This window comes from Amphibalanus amphitrite, unplaced genomic scaffold (genome assembly GCF_019059575.1).
Source record: "Amphibalanus amphitrite isolate SeventyFive unplaced genomic scaffold, NRLGWU_Aamphi_draft 000790F_arrow, whole genome shotgun sequence".
Taxonomy (NCBI): domain Eukaryota; kingdom Metazoa; phylum Arthropoda; class Thecostraca; order Balanomorpha; family Balanidae; genus Amphibalanus; species Amphibalanus amphitrite.
In genome coordinates this window covers 264,552-278,635 of record NW_024882284.1, presented here as the reverse complement: position 1 = coordinate 278,635, position 14,084 = coordinate 264,552, and the positions used below count along the sequence as shown (strand labels likewise).

Here is a 14,084-nt window from a genome sequence, read left to right as displayed (position 1 = left end):
GCATTGCCATTGGAGAGGCTGAGAGGGGTGAATTAGATTGCAATTTTTCCCAACTGTCTGACAGGTGATTGCCACAACAAAGCAGTTATAAACAACATTTATTAAATTCACTATACGCTCCAATCCCATAGCATCCCTTGGGAAATATCGACAGGAAAATACATTGAGACCACGGCATGTTTTGATGCCGTTATTTTACACAAACCACCGGAATATGCACATTGCCGATAACTGTCGGACGCGCCGCCACCGACAGCTAGTTTCACTGACAGTCCGCACGCCGTCGCCGTGGCCCCCGCTGCACCGTCGCGCCTAGTTGGTCGCGGCGACGGCCTGCTGCGGCGTCGGCGGCGCGTCGGCGCTGGGCGCGCACGCCTGTCGCACGCTCATCTCCCACTGGTGGAGGAGCTGGGACACGGTGTAGTGGTCGGGCAGCTTCTCCAGCCGCGAGAGCAGGTAGTGCTGCACGCGCCGCAGGAACGGCGTGCCCGAGTAGGCCAGGCCGTCGTGCAGACAGCGCGGCGAGCGTGCCGGGTAGTCGGAGGGCACGGCCAGCCGCACGGGCGGCACGGCCGGCGCTGTCGGCTCGTCCAGCTCGACCACCAGCCGCACACCGCCGCCGCCACCAGGGGGGCAGGTGGAGTCCAGCGTCACCTGCGGGAGCGGCACGGCGCGTCACACACGGACAGCAGGCGCTCAATGGGGGGGGGGGGGGGAGGGCGTGTAGAGTCCAGTGTCGCCTGCGGCCGTAGTACGGCACGTCACTGACACACTGACACACGGACACTGACCGCTGTCAAACATCCAGCAGCCGGCGAGGCGTCCCTCACACATCACTGCACTGTAATGTTAGTGCAAACTTTCAATTATCTAGCGCGACATTCAAATAATCACACCAAATATGTGTAGCTCGAAACGAAAACGGCGCTAATGGTGACTGCAACGAGCATGAATGCTTGCCACTTACCATCTGACAGTTCAACGAACACGCGACTATAGAGTATGTCGTCCGACTCCCGACAGTACACGGGGCGTTTCGCGCTCGTCCCATACAACTGACTGACCTTGAACCTGGCCTCCATGCCGGCCACCTCGCGCTGCAGCGGCAGGGGGATGGGGTCGGCGGCGGCCGGCGGGCCCCGCAGGCGGCGTGCCGGCGGCAGGCGCAGCGTGCAGCCCAGTAGCGCCTGGTACGGCGGGCCCACCGTGCGGCCCAGAGTGTGGTTCAGGTACGCCGACTTGCTGAAGCAGTTCACCGTGTCCAAGATCACCTGAGGAGAGCGGAGTTCAGTTGTGGTCAATTGAGGTGCACGTGAAGTGGAGACAACACCGGCATGCAAAACCAAGCCTTCGTATTTCAATCGTGAGATTGGTGTAGGCATCGCGAACGTACATTTACGAGGTGGTCAACTGGTCAGGCCACACACAATAATTACTACGCTCAGTCGCCAAATGTAATTTTGAAATACAAGTAAAAGGGAACGCATGCAGCAATTGATTCAGGATAAAGAGCAAGTTACCCATCACATGACAGCAGTATAGATCGGTAGACGAAATAGACGGAACCACGACACAACCGAAACACCTGTTGTTCTTCTTCGACAGAAGCGCGTCTGATTAGAAGCCCGACCCATCTCGGACCACCCGACCCACGCCAGTCAGTCGCCAGCTGTTAGCGGCCCGAGGCAGTATCTCACCATCCCGAGTAGCCACCGGTGCCCACCGACTCTACTCCCTCACCTGAGGTGAGGTGAGACTTCCTCACTATTCCCTCACCTGGTACTCCTTGTGCGTGGTGTGCTGCTGCTGTTGCTGCGAGTGGCCGTGCGCCATGCCACTGGCCTGGTTTATCTCCAGCTTCTCCAGCACGTGCTCACACTTGATCAGCAGGTCCATCGGATGCTGACGGTTCGGGTTCTCCAGAATCTCCAGTAGACCTTTGATTTTGCTCAGCTTGGCCGTTTCTTGATGGTTGGTGTTTTCGATCATTCGTTTGATCGGTTCGATGTATTTGCTTAGCTGCAAAGGAAGAATGGCTGGTTAGAATCATCGAGTGATTTGTCTATACACGTAAACAAACGTTTATCATGCATACAAACATTTATTGAATTTATTTGTTATCATTCCTAACTTTTAAGTCCTTTTCCTAAAGAACCCTATAAAAGTGCAACCACCTTTCGATCGGTGCAGGTAGCTAGCAAACTGTATCCTATAGTAACCTACGCCTAGGAAAAGACGGTTGTATGGGGAGGGTCTGGCGGTCTGACCGCACTGACCTGTTTGACCTTCTCCATGTACTGGGTCTCGTCGTGCTGGCTGCGCGGCGAGGTGGTGGCGTTGGCCGGTCCGGCCGGAGTGTGCAGCTGCGGCGACGGGGCGCTCATCTGACTGGGCGCCTTGGCCGAGCCGGGCGCCATCGGACTCTGGCCCAGACAGCTGCTGCCCGGCGAGGGCGCCGCGAACGCCGGCGACGGCTGCTGCTTGGCCGTCAGCGCGGCCAGGCCGCCGGGCGAGGCCACCATGCCGCGCGCGCCCACCATACCCTGCTGACTGGGCGGCGGCTGTCGCGCCATCGGCCCGCCGCCCTGCATCATCATACTCATCTGTCCGCCGCCCTGCATCATCATCTGGGTCTGCATCCGCTGCTGCTGAGCCGCCGCCGCCGCCGCCGCCGCGGCCGCCTGGTGCTGCTGCTGCTGCTGCTGCTGCATCTGCAGGGCGGACATACCGGGCCCGGGCTGCGGCTGCATCATCTGACTGCGGGCCGCCATGCTGGACAGCATGGCAGCCTGGTCCTGCGGCGGGCCCGCCTGCTGCTGCTGCATCTGAGGAGGCATCTGCTGCTGTTGCTGGGGCTGCTGCTGCTGTTGCTGCCCAGCCATGTTCTGCAGAGCATTCATTGGATCGCCGCCCTGCTTATACTTATTGATGTGTAGAAGCAGACGCCCGAGAAAGCCGATGTACTCTTCACGAGTTTTGGCACGCTGAAACACGTGGTTCTCCATTTCACGGCTAGTCTTGTTTGTCGGATTGCCAGACTGCCGGATCGCCTGAAACCATCAAACATCAATGGTAAACGGTGCAGGCAGGACAGGACAACGACCACAAATGATAGCAAGCCTCGTAGCTCGGTGGCAGCGAGTTCGCGACCGGAGAGATCCACATCCCGCGTTCCCGCGTTCCGCGTTCCGGCTAAGGCAGCTGGTAGCTGACTAGAGGGCCACTCTCCTTGCGGTGTGTGACGGCGATAACTTCTGATCAAAATTATCGCCGGTGAACCGGGCGAGGAAGTCGGGTAGTGGGTCCATGGTGTCATTCGCAACAAGTACTGCTTAGCTGCGGCAACTGGGTCCGCAGCCACCCACCCATCCATTCGGACAAAAATGATCAAAATTAAGTAATCTGTCCATGAGACAATCGAATCAGTCGAACACGCAAAGCATGCACTGCGCTCACAACGTTGTATCCACGACTGAGTGATAAGCTGTCCGCCCGTCAGAGCTGCGGGGACGACCCCACTCGTCCCCGTCTCGCAGAGTCCCGGGCAGGGCACACTGCACCCAGGTAGATCACTCCAAACGGTAACTAATACACAGGTATCAGTCAACATCATTTAGTAAGAATAAAGAAATAAAGAAAAAAAGGAGAGTAAGGATGAAAATAAATCACAAAATCAGTGCAACATTGACATCCCTATGAAAAATGCATTCTCTCAGCCTTCTCACCTCTTCAATGTGTTGTTTCGCTTTCATCCTTGAGGCGGCACTCTTCCAATCATTGGGATCTTCTGCCATGATGTATGCAATAGCCTGTAACCCAGTACCAACAATCAGGTACTGACACTTAAAAATATTTTTGAGGAAGGATGTAGAAGCATGAAGTGGTACACTCACATGCAACTTAGCATATTATGTGGCTGTAGTATTGTATGGTGAAATAAGGGAAAAATTTCACATTAAGGTACCTTTTACCAGGTAATTCCAGATCAATCATTTCTTCATCCTTATGCAGGGAAATGCAACTAGTCAATACAATATTTTCCATAGTTCTGAGTGCATGTAGGCCGGATGTGTAAGGATAATGATTGGATTGAGTGAGGATTTAAGTTGCAATAAAGTAATGATCAGATGAAGTTTAGGGAGATGAACCATAGAAGCAAAGGACCTACAGGACTAATTGAGGCCATAATTTGTTCCATTCTAGATTGTGTCTATGGCCGCAGGCAAAATTTTTCCATAATATTACTTGATAAATGCTTTTTGGGTGCTCACAAATACTTCATGAATGCTTTCATGCGTTTTTCAAAGATGTTACGGAAAACCCACTAATGGATTTTTTTCAAGAGACCTAATGTGATCAAAGTACAGTTCAACCCAGACTTTTAACAGCAAAAGATTATGAAAAGTAAGATGGGAAGCATGTCAAAGTGGAATGGAAATCCTCAACATCTTGGTGGGGATTCAGCACTCAGCAGATTATTGTTTACTTAACAGTACTTTCCATTTTTTCCCATTAGTCTTTGTGTCAAAACTATGTCAATCTCAAAGTCGACCTTGGTGAACTATGAGTCTTCTACTGTAAAATCCACCAATAGCAGAATTCCAATTTCCAGTTCCCACTCAGAAAGATTCTTGTTGAAGCTAAAAAAATGCCTAGCTCCTCCAAGCTCACCCAAACTCATATTTATTTCTTTGAAGGAGCAAGAGGATCAGATTCATCCTAAGCTACCATTGTGGCACCAGTCACCAGGCACCTTTCTGAATTGGCCAGTAACTTAAATTGCTGCATGATTTTGAGCAGTGCACAGCTAACGACGAATGAATCAATTTGAATTACCAACATAATATAAGCATGCTTTACAAGACCATAACAAAACACTGAACATAACTTCCTGGACAATTTATTATTTTCTTACGCAATATATTATCTTCTATGCAAAATATCACAAAATTGATCAAAGCTAGTCGAAGCATTGACTGGCAACATATATGAAGCTAATGAGACATTTGCGGCGCAAAATAAACATCGCCGTATTGGAAGATTGTGGACAGCCAAGCTGAAGCGAAGGGTACTCACAAATCTCGTTCGTAACTTAAAGACTTTTATACAAATACAACTTCCAAAACCACGATAAACCAAATTCTAACAGGGAAAAAAGAAGCTCGGCAAACTTCTCCCGATCGGCAACCAGCGTTTCAAGGTTGACGTAATTACTGGCTATTGCCTGCATCTTTCACTAAAATGCAGCAAATCTATATACGGCCTTGCAGCAAATGAGATGTGCTGCCTGGTGCGTGAATACAATACAGCGCTGCTAAGCGCTGCCAGAGGTCGACAAAATTCATGGAGTTTCTCCGACTACCGGCCAATTTTCTCCAGGCTTTTCTTCGACGATTGTGAGAAATGATGAATTTGGATACCTATCCACGCAACCCAAAACACTGGTATTACGGCAGTCATAAGCCCTTGTTACACTGCCAAATTTTGGTACACGAATATGCAGGTCATCCTATGTCGCGGACCGATTCGGGATCTTTCTTCCACGGTCTTGGCATTTCGCAGACCATTCGGTGTCCACCGCGCGACTTTTACGGCTCGTCACGACCACCACAAATTTTTCATGAAAAATGAAAATTTCGTGGCCGTTCGCCGAACTTGTGATAAACGAATATAATCGCCAAACAGTCGCCGAGTCGGCGCCGACATATCGCTGCGTCTGCGTGCGCCGACTCGTTGCCAAGGTATCGCCGACTATTCGCCACAGATGAGTGCCAATGATGTAAAATACAATACAATACAAAACAATACGCGCACGCAGTCCTCTGCCGACTGAGACCCGGGTGTGTTTTGCTCCTGCGAGTCACCCCCCCCCCAACCCCTACCTTCCCCGCGGCCTCCTGCCCTCCTGCCCCGCGTCTCATCTCCCCTTTTTCCTAGTCCCCCTACCCACTCCCTCCCTCCCTCACCGCGCGTCGCTGTCGGGCCCTTGCAGGGGTCGGCAACCTACGGCCCGCGGCCCGGATCCGGCCCGCGGCTGGCATCAGTAACTAACATTGTGTTCCGGTCCGCGGCTCCTGCGCGTGATTGTAACAAATTGTGACCATGCTCCGTCCCGCCGGCTGCTTCCAAATCACATACCTATCCGGCCCCAATCCAAAAAAGGTTGCCGACCCCTGCCTTAGCGTCTTTGCTGCTAAGGTGGCTATTTCCCGTTATTGAGACTTTTCTTTGTATTTGAAGAAATTCCGTCAGATTCGCAATAAACATCGCAAGAATTAGCGACTATTATTGATAAATCTCAACTATTTTTATCTTGTCTCAAGAGTTTGGCAGCTGAAGAAAACAAAGCGGTCGACAAAAACGCCACTTTCTCCGACTGCCAATAAGAGCGATATTTGGTTATGAATTGGTAGGGAAACCGACCTAATAGGCACAGAGCTGCTTCTGACCGGATCAGACCAGCTCTGACTAGGGAGAAAGTGGAGAAATGGTAGAAAACTGTCATCACTAAATTGTTACTCGTGCTGTTGTTAGTCGATGATATAGGTGTATGGATGTAACATTGTAACAATGCTGGCTTTGCTTATCTTAGAATTTCTTCCATGATATTTTCTTCTTTATGTGATTTTCGCTCGTTTGATTTTCTCCGACTAGGGTCAGATGGTCAGAGATTTTATCGACCTCTGAGCGCTGCAAAAACGCACGCCAGCTTAAAAATGTTAAATCCTTTCTTCAGTAGGACAGGCATAAAAAGAATATATACATTTCATCCCACTCTATCATTGCGTACCCCGTGCCTTGCAGTACCTACTCGGAAAGCATAAGTCCCTATCCGTCAAAGGGTGCAATAAAAACACTCTGAGCAGAACCCTGCTTGATGCAACAGTTAGTATAAAGTTTGCTCAGATCGACTACACTACATGCCCGGATATATGTTTAGCGCAATCGGTCCGGCACTTACACTAGGCATTGCCCCAACTTGACTTTCGGCCGTCTTTGCTGTCATGCCTGCTTCGGCTGCGGACGCGTCTCACCCAGGAGGGCAGGGTGATTTAGAAGTAACCGAGCTCCGCAGGAAGCGGATGAGTGGCAATCTCATTGACAGCAATCAGGCACTAATGTTTTCAATCCGGTGATGACAGGCGCCATGAGTACCAGGTATTAGGGTGGAGGAGTATTAGGTCCTAATGTTATTCGCCTTTCACCGACGTTCCAGATATTACAACAACGGCTGGATAATCTTGCCAACGTTGCAGCAGCATGCCTCTCGTGTCAACGGTTCCAAGGAATGCACCTAGCCGGCAAACCGTAGGCCGCGGGATGTCCAGCTTCTGTGTGATACCGCCCTGAATTTCCACGCCCCTCCGCGTCCACCTCTCAGTAAATATCGAGCACTAATGCGGTCATAAGTTGCGAAGCTCGTTGCCGAGCCTCTCACTCTTGTGACAGAAAGTTAAAGGGACCCTCCCACCTTAACATTAGTTTTGAGTTGAGATAGCCAAGTTTGCGGCCAGGCTCAGAAACCACCATTTATCCTGGTCGCAACCCCCGCAGCTTTATGGTGTTCAAGAAATTTCTTCCCTTTACTTGCAGGGTGGGACCAGCGTGGTCCCTATCTCTTAACCATTACGGGAATCTGATGACGTCATCAGGCTTTCGAACGTCCGTTAAATGTTTGACTAAAACGTTTTGTAGCACGCGGTGGTATATGCTGCTTTGCGCGCAACAAATGCCGCACTTTCAAATAAAGTCGCTAGGAACAGCGGAGATCCCAAAAAGTAAACAAAAGTAAAAGTCTAATATCTTGAAAACCGGTGAATATTTTTCGATGAAATTTGGTAGATATTCGTTTTTGCTCTTTCTGAACCGAGCGACATCACTTTCATGCCAATTCATTAACTTTTTTGAAGGTGGGATGGTCCCTTTAACAGTAACTAAATGCAGGCGATAACGGGTCACTGAGTAAATTTTTAAAGTTAATCGTGTTTATTCTTGGACTGGCTATGTAGACACGATGGCGTAGAAACTAAAAGAACAACATAATATTGATTCCTTATTGTTAATTAAGGGAAAATAAACACTTCATATAACATAATGGTCAGCTGGATTGAAAAAGTGCATAACGAAAGACAGTGCCTGCATTTATTACGCAGCGATTCGGTAAATATGATCACGAAAACATTGCACCATTAGCACAAGTTAGCGAGACGCAACCAGAAAAAATACGTGTACAAGTACACTCGATGCATCGCGGTAACAAATTAACGTACACGATAACAATACACCAAGGTTTCAACATGATGCGTCGATTTGTATAGGACCACTACGAACTCTGACTGTGTACCCTTGCAAGGCTAAATGTGATAAAGCCCTGATAACGTGATACACTGTTCGCCAGTTGCATGAATGACATGGCTGAAAGTAGCAAATTGAAGTCCCTGCTCCTCGCTTTCATGTGTCCGAAAATGAACGATGGAGTTGCAATTGAAGATTAGCACCGATGACTGAAAGCAAGTTGATCTTTCATTATAACACCTTCTGATTCTATTGAACGCATCAACTCACCGCTAAAGTAACAGCCAAATAGCAGCTCACGCTGTGCGAGAGCTCCACCGGACATTGGTGCACAGTAGGGGACGCCAACACACGTCACCAGTGATGACTGTGTGCTGTACGCACCACGCATATAGCACCAAAATGGAGGCGAAGTCGACAGGCACGTTCCCTTGCAATATTACTGCAGCGTACAGGTTTCTGAAAAAGAAAGTCATTTTAGATATAGCGACGACACAAATGATCCGGGATCAGAAAAGTATCAAACTTAACCCGCGCTCGGCTGAAGGTCCTGGATTTCCACGCCCTGCTGGGGGGGGGGGGGGTTGAACACCCCCTTCTAACTCGGCTCCTGGGCCACGTAGCGATACGCGAAAGGCGGCGTTCGAAAGAGCGCCAAAAATAATGACGAAATCACTTCGGTCACTTTTTTGGTCAGGTAAAAGATAAGGTCACCACAGAGGTCATTGAAGGCAAAATTTCGCCGATTTTCAGGTCGAATGTCGACAATTTCCAGATAGCCAACGCATAACTCGGGAACCAATAGAGCTATAGCGCCGCGGAAAAGCGCATTCGATAGCCCTATTAACGCTCTTGCTGATTAATTCTTCAGATTTGACCTAACGTCAACAGTTTTGCCTGCAGGGGGCAAAAACTGCAAAAATAGCTGATTTTTTTCGGAAACAGATTTTCTGCAATAACTTTTGACCCAAGCCTTGTACGAGCTTACATTTACCGGCATCGTGTTCCTCTTGTCAAGACGCATCGAATGAACTATAACTTGACCTTGAAAGGTCAACTTGAAAATTTGACCCCAGGTCAAGGTCATGACCTGACCGGAAAGGGTCATGTTGCATATCAGTCGATCCGTATCATTGAGCTGAACACATCTAGGGCTTTTTCGCCGCTCTAGCATGCCTCTATCAAAAGTTATTTGCGAAAAAAAAAACTGTTAGACACCATTCGTGACCTGAGATGACCTCAGGGGCATAAATAAGGGTCACGGACACCATTTCTATGTTCAGTGTGTTTAAATCACTTGTAATTCAGTGTTTGGGAGTGTTTATAATGTGTTTCGTCCAAAAGAGGCGCATTTCAATTTTCTCCCATTGACTTATAATGGGGAGGTCGCAAAATTGACCTGACCTTAGGTCACCGATATCACAATTCCGAGATAAACATTTTATAGATACTGTTACCCTTATCAATCGCTGAAAGTTTCAAAGCGATTGGTCACTCGGTGTAGCTATGGCAGACATTGAAACGTTTTATGAGGTGAGGTCACTTCAAGTGACCTGGGGACCTGACCTTGAATGACCTTGGTCTGAAATTTTCACATGTGTAGAATTGATGTATGATAAGGTGTACCAAAAACGGCGGCGCGGACGTTTTTGAGATATTCGCGAAAAACCACAAGAAGGGGGGGTGTTCAACACCCCCCCCCCTGGCAGGGCGCGGGTTAAAGTTACACTGCTTCAATATATGAAAATAGTTTCGAAGCCCGAATGTTTTTCTTAGTTTGTCAAATTGACGTGGGCGTAAATAAGTAACATAGCCACTAGCCAGTCTATAGCATCCTACCAATCATTTGACAGCAGAGCTCATCGCAAGGCAGTGACGTTGACGGCATCTCAGTACCCTGGGCCCGACTGTGCAGTGCGTATACAGCAAACGTGAGTAGTGTGTGCCTCTGGCAACCTAAAGCAAATAAGCACCCCTCTGACAGCGCGATAATCAGTCACCCTGTTATCACACTCAGACGGTTGCGCAATGTGCTGGTCGTCCTGCTGATCTGCTATCTACTGCAGCTAACACTCTCTGAATGAACCAGAGGATTAGGAGTGATGAATAATGGGGAAAGGTTGATTGCACCACCGACCAGCGATGCAATCAACAGTGACCCACAGTAGATGACCACAGTAGATGACCGATGATTACTAGTTCGGAGAGGTAAGACGTCAAGGCATTTGACCATCATTCCGGCGGCGGTAGGCAGGTGAAGCGAGGGAACGAACACCCTCGGTGCAGTGTTAGCCAGCACGTGTAAAGTGATCAGAACGGGCACTGTGCGCCGGCACCAGCACGTGTTAAGTGACCAAAACGGGCAATGTGCGCCGGCACCAGTCAGGGGCAGTGACTGTCACAGGCGCGCGCTACTGACTGGGACGCAGTCGTTTGAGACGGGAGGCTGGCGAGCGGCGATCACCTCCAGAATGGGCATCGCTGGCATCGGTGGGACCTGGTAAATACATAACTCGATGGTCGCATTGGTTTGAGTGAAGTTAGGTAAGGAAAAAGGAAAGGGAAATTGGAAATATTGCTGGCACTAATGTAAGAAATGAATGCGTCAGCCGCTGTCCATAACTTAGACTTGTCGATTTAAAAATGCAGAACATAATTCAGATCTGAAAACTACAACCATTGCTCATAAGCCAAAATTATTAGCCATTTTCCTCCCATAATACACGCTCCTCTTCAGCCTGAGATCATCTGACAAATGACGTCTATCCTAAATTGCACGGTATGCTACATGACTAGCCATCTACACTATACCGGTCATCGTGAGCCGTGCCCACCTAGATGAGCGCGGGCCGGCCGGCTGGCGGCGTGGCACGTACTGTTTTTGTGCCCATCAGGCGCGCTGGGTCCGCCACCATCGGGGTTCGCCAGCTCCGACTGCAGCTCGCGGACCGACTGGATCGACTCGGCCCGACTCAGCCACCGGTTCATCTGAGGGTGGAGGAGTGACTCAGAGTCAGACGGTCACACGGAGAGAACGAGGGTTACATGAAAGGCCGACAGACGGATAGATCAAATTACGCCAGAACTGGTGCGTTCGAGATACGTTTTTTTTCACACAATCCAATGCTTGTTGCTGAGGATGACATCACACCCAGGCTGTGTCCTTTTTAAGAAGGCCATACATCGGCTTCAGTTTGGTCATATAGACACAGTGACAGGTACTTAAATATGCAAGACTTAAGACTGGATAGGACGCAAAGAAAGAAAGAGTCACAGTAACACGGACGCATAGACAGTCGGTAATGAGCCAGACTAACCGAAACCGCCAATCATTCAGACAGCAGCTCACTGCCTATTCAGGTATCCAGCAGCCAGTCACTACCAGCTTGACACAAGCAGACATCAGCCGACACCGTTCTATCACCTAGCCACCGTTCGCCCAGCGGCGGACCTCCCTCCCACGGATCCCCGGGTACGTACGGTCGCCACGAGCACGCGTCGCTCATGCAGACAAGCCTGTTCGGCCGGGGTCATCATCTCCTGAATGGCCAGCCGGTACTTGTCGAGCGCGATGTCCCAGCGCGCCTCGCGCTCGTACCAGACCGCCGAGCGGACCAGCTCCAGCGCCGAGCGAACAGACTCGCGCCGCGCCGCCAGCGCCTCTGGCGGGAGTCAGGGGAAGCTGTCAGACGCCAACCCGGCGACAGGAAGCAGCTCGGCGGGGCCCGTCTGTGCTATCAACGGATAAACAGGCGCATTCAGACAGAGTTTCCGTTTCGTTTGCATTTGATTACGTGCTCCATTCTCAAGGAAGTCTGTACACAAGTTGTAAAAGTTTATGGCGTCCACTGTGATGTTCCCCATTTATCACAAACGCACAAAGCGGCAACAAACACAACTGCCTCGTAACAGCTGCCAACTCATTTAACAAGGAACTCACATAGACTCGTACAACTTTACTGCTGCAGGCATCCAAGCCCGAAAAGCAGTGGTACCGTCGAGAATAACTCCTTGACCAATGACTATGTGCAAAATCAGAATTGGAGCCCTACATACCGCGAACCGTTCTTGGCGGCTATTCACGAATAGCACACCATAATTAACGGACGGGGTCGGTGAATAAACAAACAGATGTCTTCCTCTCACCCAGAGGCGCCGCCTCGGCGTCGGAAGAGCAGGTGGGGTCGCCCGAGTCCCGCACGGTGACCGCGGTGCCGGCTGGCGCCGCTGACCTCAGACGGGCCCGGAGCACCTCCGCCCGGCGGATGTAGTCGGTCAGTCGGCGGCGCAGCGCAATGCGGCACTGCTCGCTCTTCTCAACTGCAGTGGTCGCCGGAGGGGCGTCACGGGCCGGAATTGAACCGATAAACGCCATTGGAGCAAGGGCACAATAGAGAGACTGGCAATGAGAGTGATTGGGTTCAGCCGACGACCCTGATTATAACGGCATTTTAAGTATTGAGCAAAAGTAATGAAACGCAGAAGCTGGATGCTTTTTTCAATGAGTGCAAAATCAAGCAGGTGAGCCAAATATGAAAAAAGGCAGTAAAATGCAAATGACCGTCTTTTGGAATACAAATATCCATTTTAACCTAAAGCTACTTGCTTCAAACTTACACCTAGCAGTCACACTCGCAGCTTTGACAAAACCTCCATCACTCCAGCATGTTGCACGTGACCACGCGCTGCCGCACATAGTACATACATTGCATGGCGGCGAACAGGTGTTCCACGCCGTCCGAGTAGAGTCGGATGGCGGCCTCCCAGTCTTCGGCCTCGTCCCGCTCCACGGCGCGCTCCAACACCCGCGCACCTGGTGGATAGCGTTCAATGGTCACACAGACAGGCCGGAGGGGAGGGGTAGACCGTCGTCCCGCTCCACGGCGCGCTCCAACACCCGCGCACCTGGGGAGGAGCGTGTCGTACTAATATATCCGTTACCACAGAGACAGGAAGGGGCAGACGGTGAAACAGACGTAGGATCTCAGACCGCCGACCGGTGAGCAGCAGTGTAAATGGGACGACATACTGATGTGGAGCGCGATACTTAACAATGGTAGTTGCCAGGTGACAATAGTGATAATGCTCAATGACCTTGATCTGAGCCTCAAAGCACCACAATGGGTCAGTTCAAGTATGGAAACCCCTTTTTTTACTTAATTTAGCCTTAATTGAGTTTTTTTAAATAGTTCCTATTCAAGAAGGTGCTGTTCTCATCATAGCCATTGAACCGCAAATAATCATCCCAAAGCAAGACAATGATGTGTAAACTGAGACATTAGACTGAAAAACCAAAACGACAACCAAGCCAAGTCTTCAAAGTCACCACAATTCACCTACCCTTTGCCAGCGACTCAGCGCAAGGAGCGTGCTCCAGGTCCAAGAAGGGGTGGTTGAAGAAGTCCTCGAACGTGATTCGGTCCTGCGGGGAGCGCTGCAGCAGTCGGGTCACCAGGTCCCGGCAGTCGAACGATATCGACACACCCGGCGGCAGCTGACGAAAGCAGACAAAAGGTGAAGAAGGTGAAATAATGCGGCGGGGACGAAACATGGAAACAATGAAACCATCAATAGCCAATAGGTATGCTAGAATGCACGTCAAGTGAAGCATTTTGCCATATAATACGACTGCCGTGCAAAGGCAAAAACGCATATCTAACATTTTTCTGTCAGCACAAAATTTTACACAGGGGCGAGTTTTGTGTTTTTCGGTCATTGTGGCCTTCCATTGACCAGAAGCGCAGCAATGTATATATCATTTGAAACAGAATAACGCGCTCTACCTATGT

The 14,084-nt window shown here is 50.1% G+C and overlaps 2 protein-coding genes across 9 annotated transcripts in view; both read right to left on the bottom strand.

Annotated features, from left to right (window-relative positions):
* Positions 1-84: 84 nt before the first annotated feature.
* Positions 85-5,271, bottom strand: LOC122366191 (mediator of RNA polymerase II transcription subunit 15-like). 4 transcript variants are annotated; one of them, XM_043338152.1, is made up of 6 exons: positions 5,077-5,271; positions 3,726-3,809; positions 2,277-3,050; positions 1,777-2,019; positions 1,065-1,271; positions 85-654 (listed from the first exon to the last, which is right to left on the bottom strand). In XM_043338152.1, exons 2-6 carry the CDS (start codon positions 3,792-3,794, stop codon positions 313-315), a joined length of 1,635 nt encoding a protein of 544 aa, XP_043194087.1. In that variant the 5' UTR covers positions 3,795-3,809; positions 5,077-5,271; the 3' UTR covers positions 85-312. The 4 variants fall into 4 exon arrangements, with proteins under 4 accessions (XP_043194087.1, XP_043194088.1, XP_043194085.1 ...); XM_043338153.1 differs by having other exon boundaries at positions 5,148-5,208; XM_043338150.1 differs by lacking the exon at positions 5,077-5,271 and adding an exon at positions 4,729-4,753.
* Positions 5,272-8,124: 2,853 nt separating this feature from the next.
* Positions 8,125-14,084, bottom strand: part of LOC122366193 (serine/threonine-protein kinase ULK3-like) — a 28,180-nt gene continuing 22,220 nt past the window's right edge. For all 5 annotated transcript variants that reach the window (XM_043338154.1, XM_043338155.1, XM_043338156.1 and 2 more), the window contains exons 6-11: positions 13,636-13,789; positions 13,001-13,108; positions 12,442-12,615; positions 11,776-11,957; positions 11,172-11,283; positions 8,125-8,754 (exon numbers count right to left, since the gene is read on the bottom strand). In XM_043338154.1, coding sequence (XP_043194089.1) covers positions 8,735-8,754; positions 11,172-11,283; positions 11,776-11,957; positions 12,442-12,615; positions 13,001-13,108; positions 13,636-13,789 — 750 coding nt within the window. In that variant the 3' untranslated portion in view covers positions 8,125-8,734. The remainder of the gene's footprint in view (positions 8,755-11,171; positions 11,284-11,775; positions 11,958-12,441; positions 12,616-13,000; positions 13,109-13,635; positions 13,790-14,084) is intronic.

Excerpts from the sequence above, each read along its gene's own strand:
- LOC122366191 (XM_043338150.1), bottom strand. Across the intron at positions 3,051-3,725 it reads CGAAACAACACATTGAAGAG|GCGATCCGGCAGTCTGGCAA; the intron begins GTGAGAAGGCTG and ends TGATGGTTTCAG. Across the intron at positions 2,020-2,276 it reads ACATGGAGAAGGTCAAACAG|CTAAGCAAATACATCGAACC; the intron begins GTCAGTGCGGTC and ends CTTCCTTTGCAG.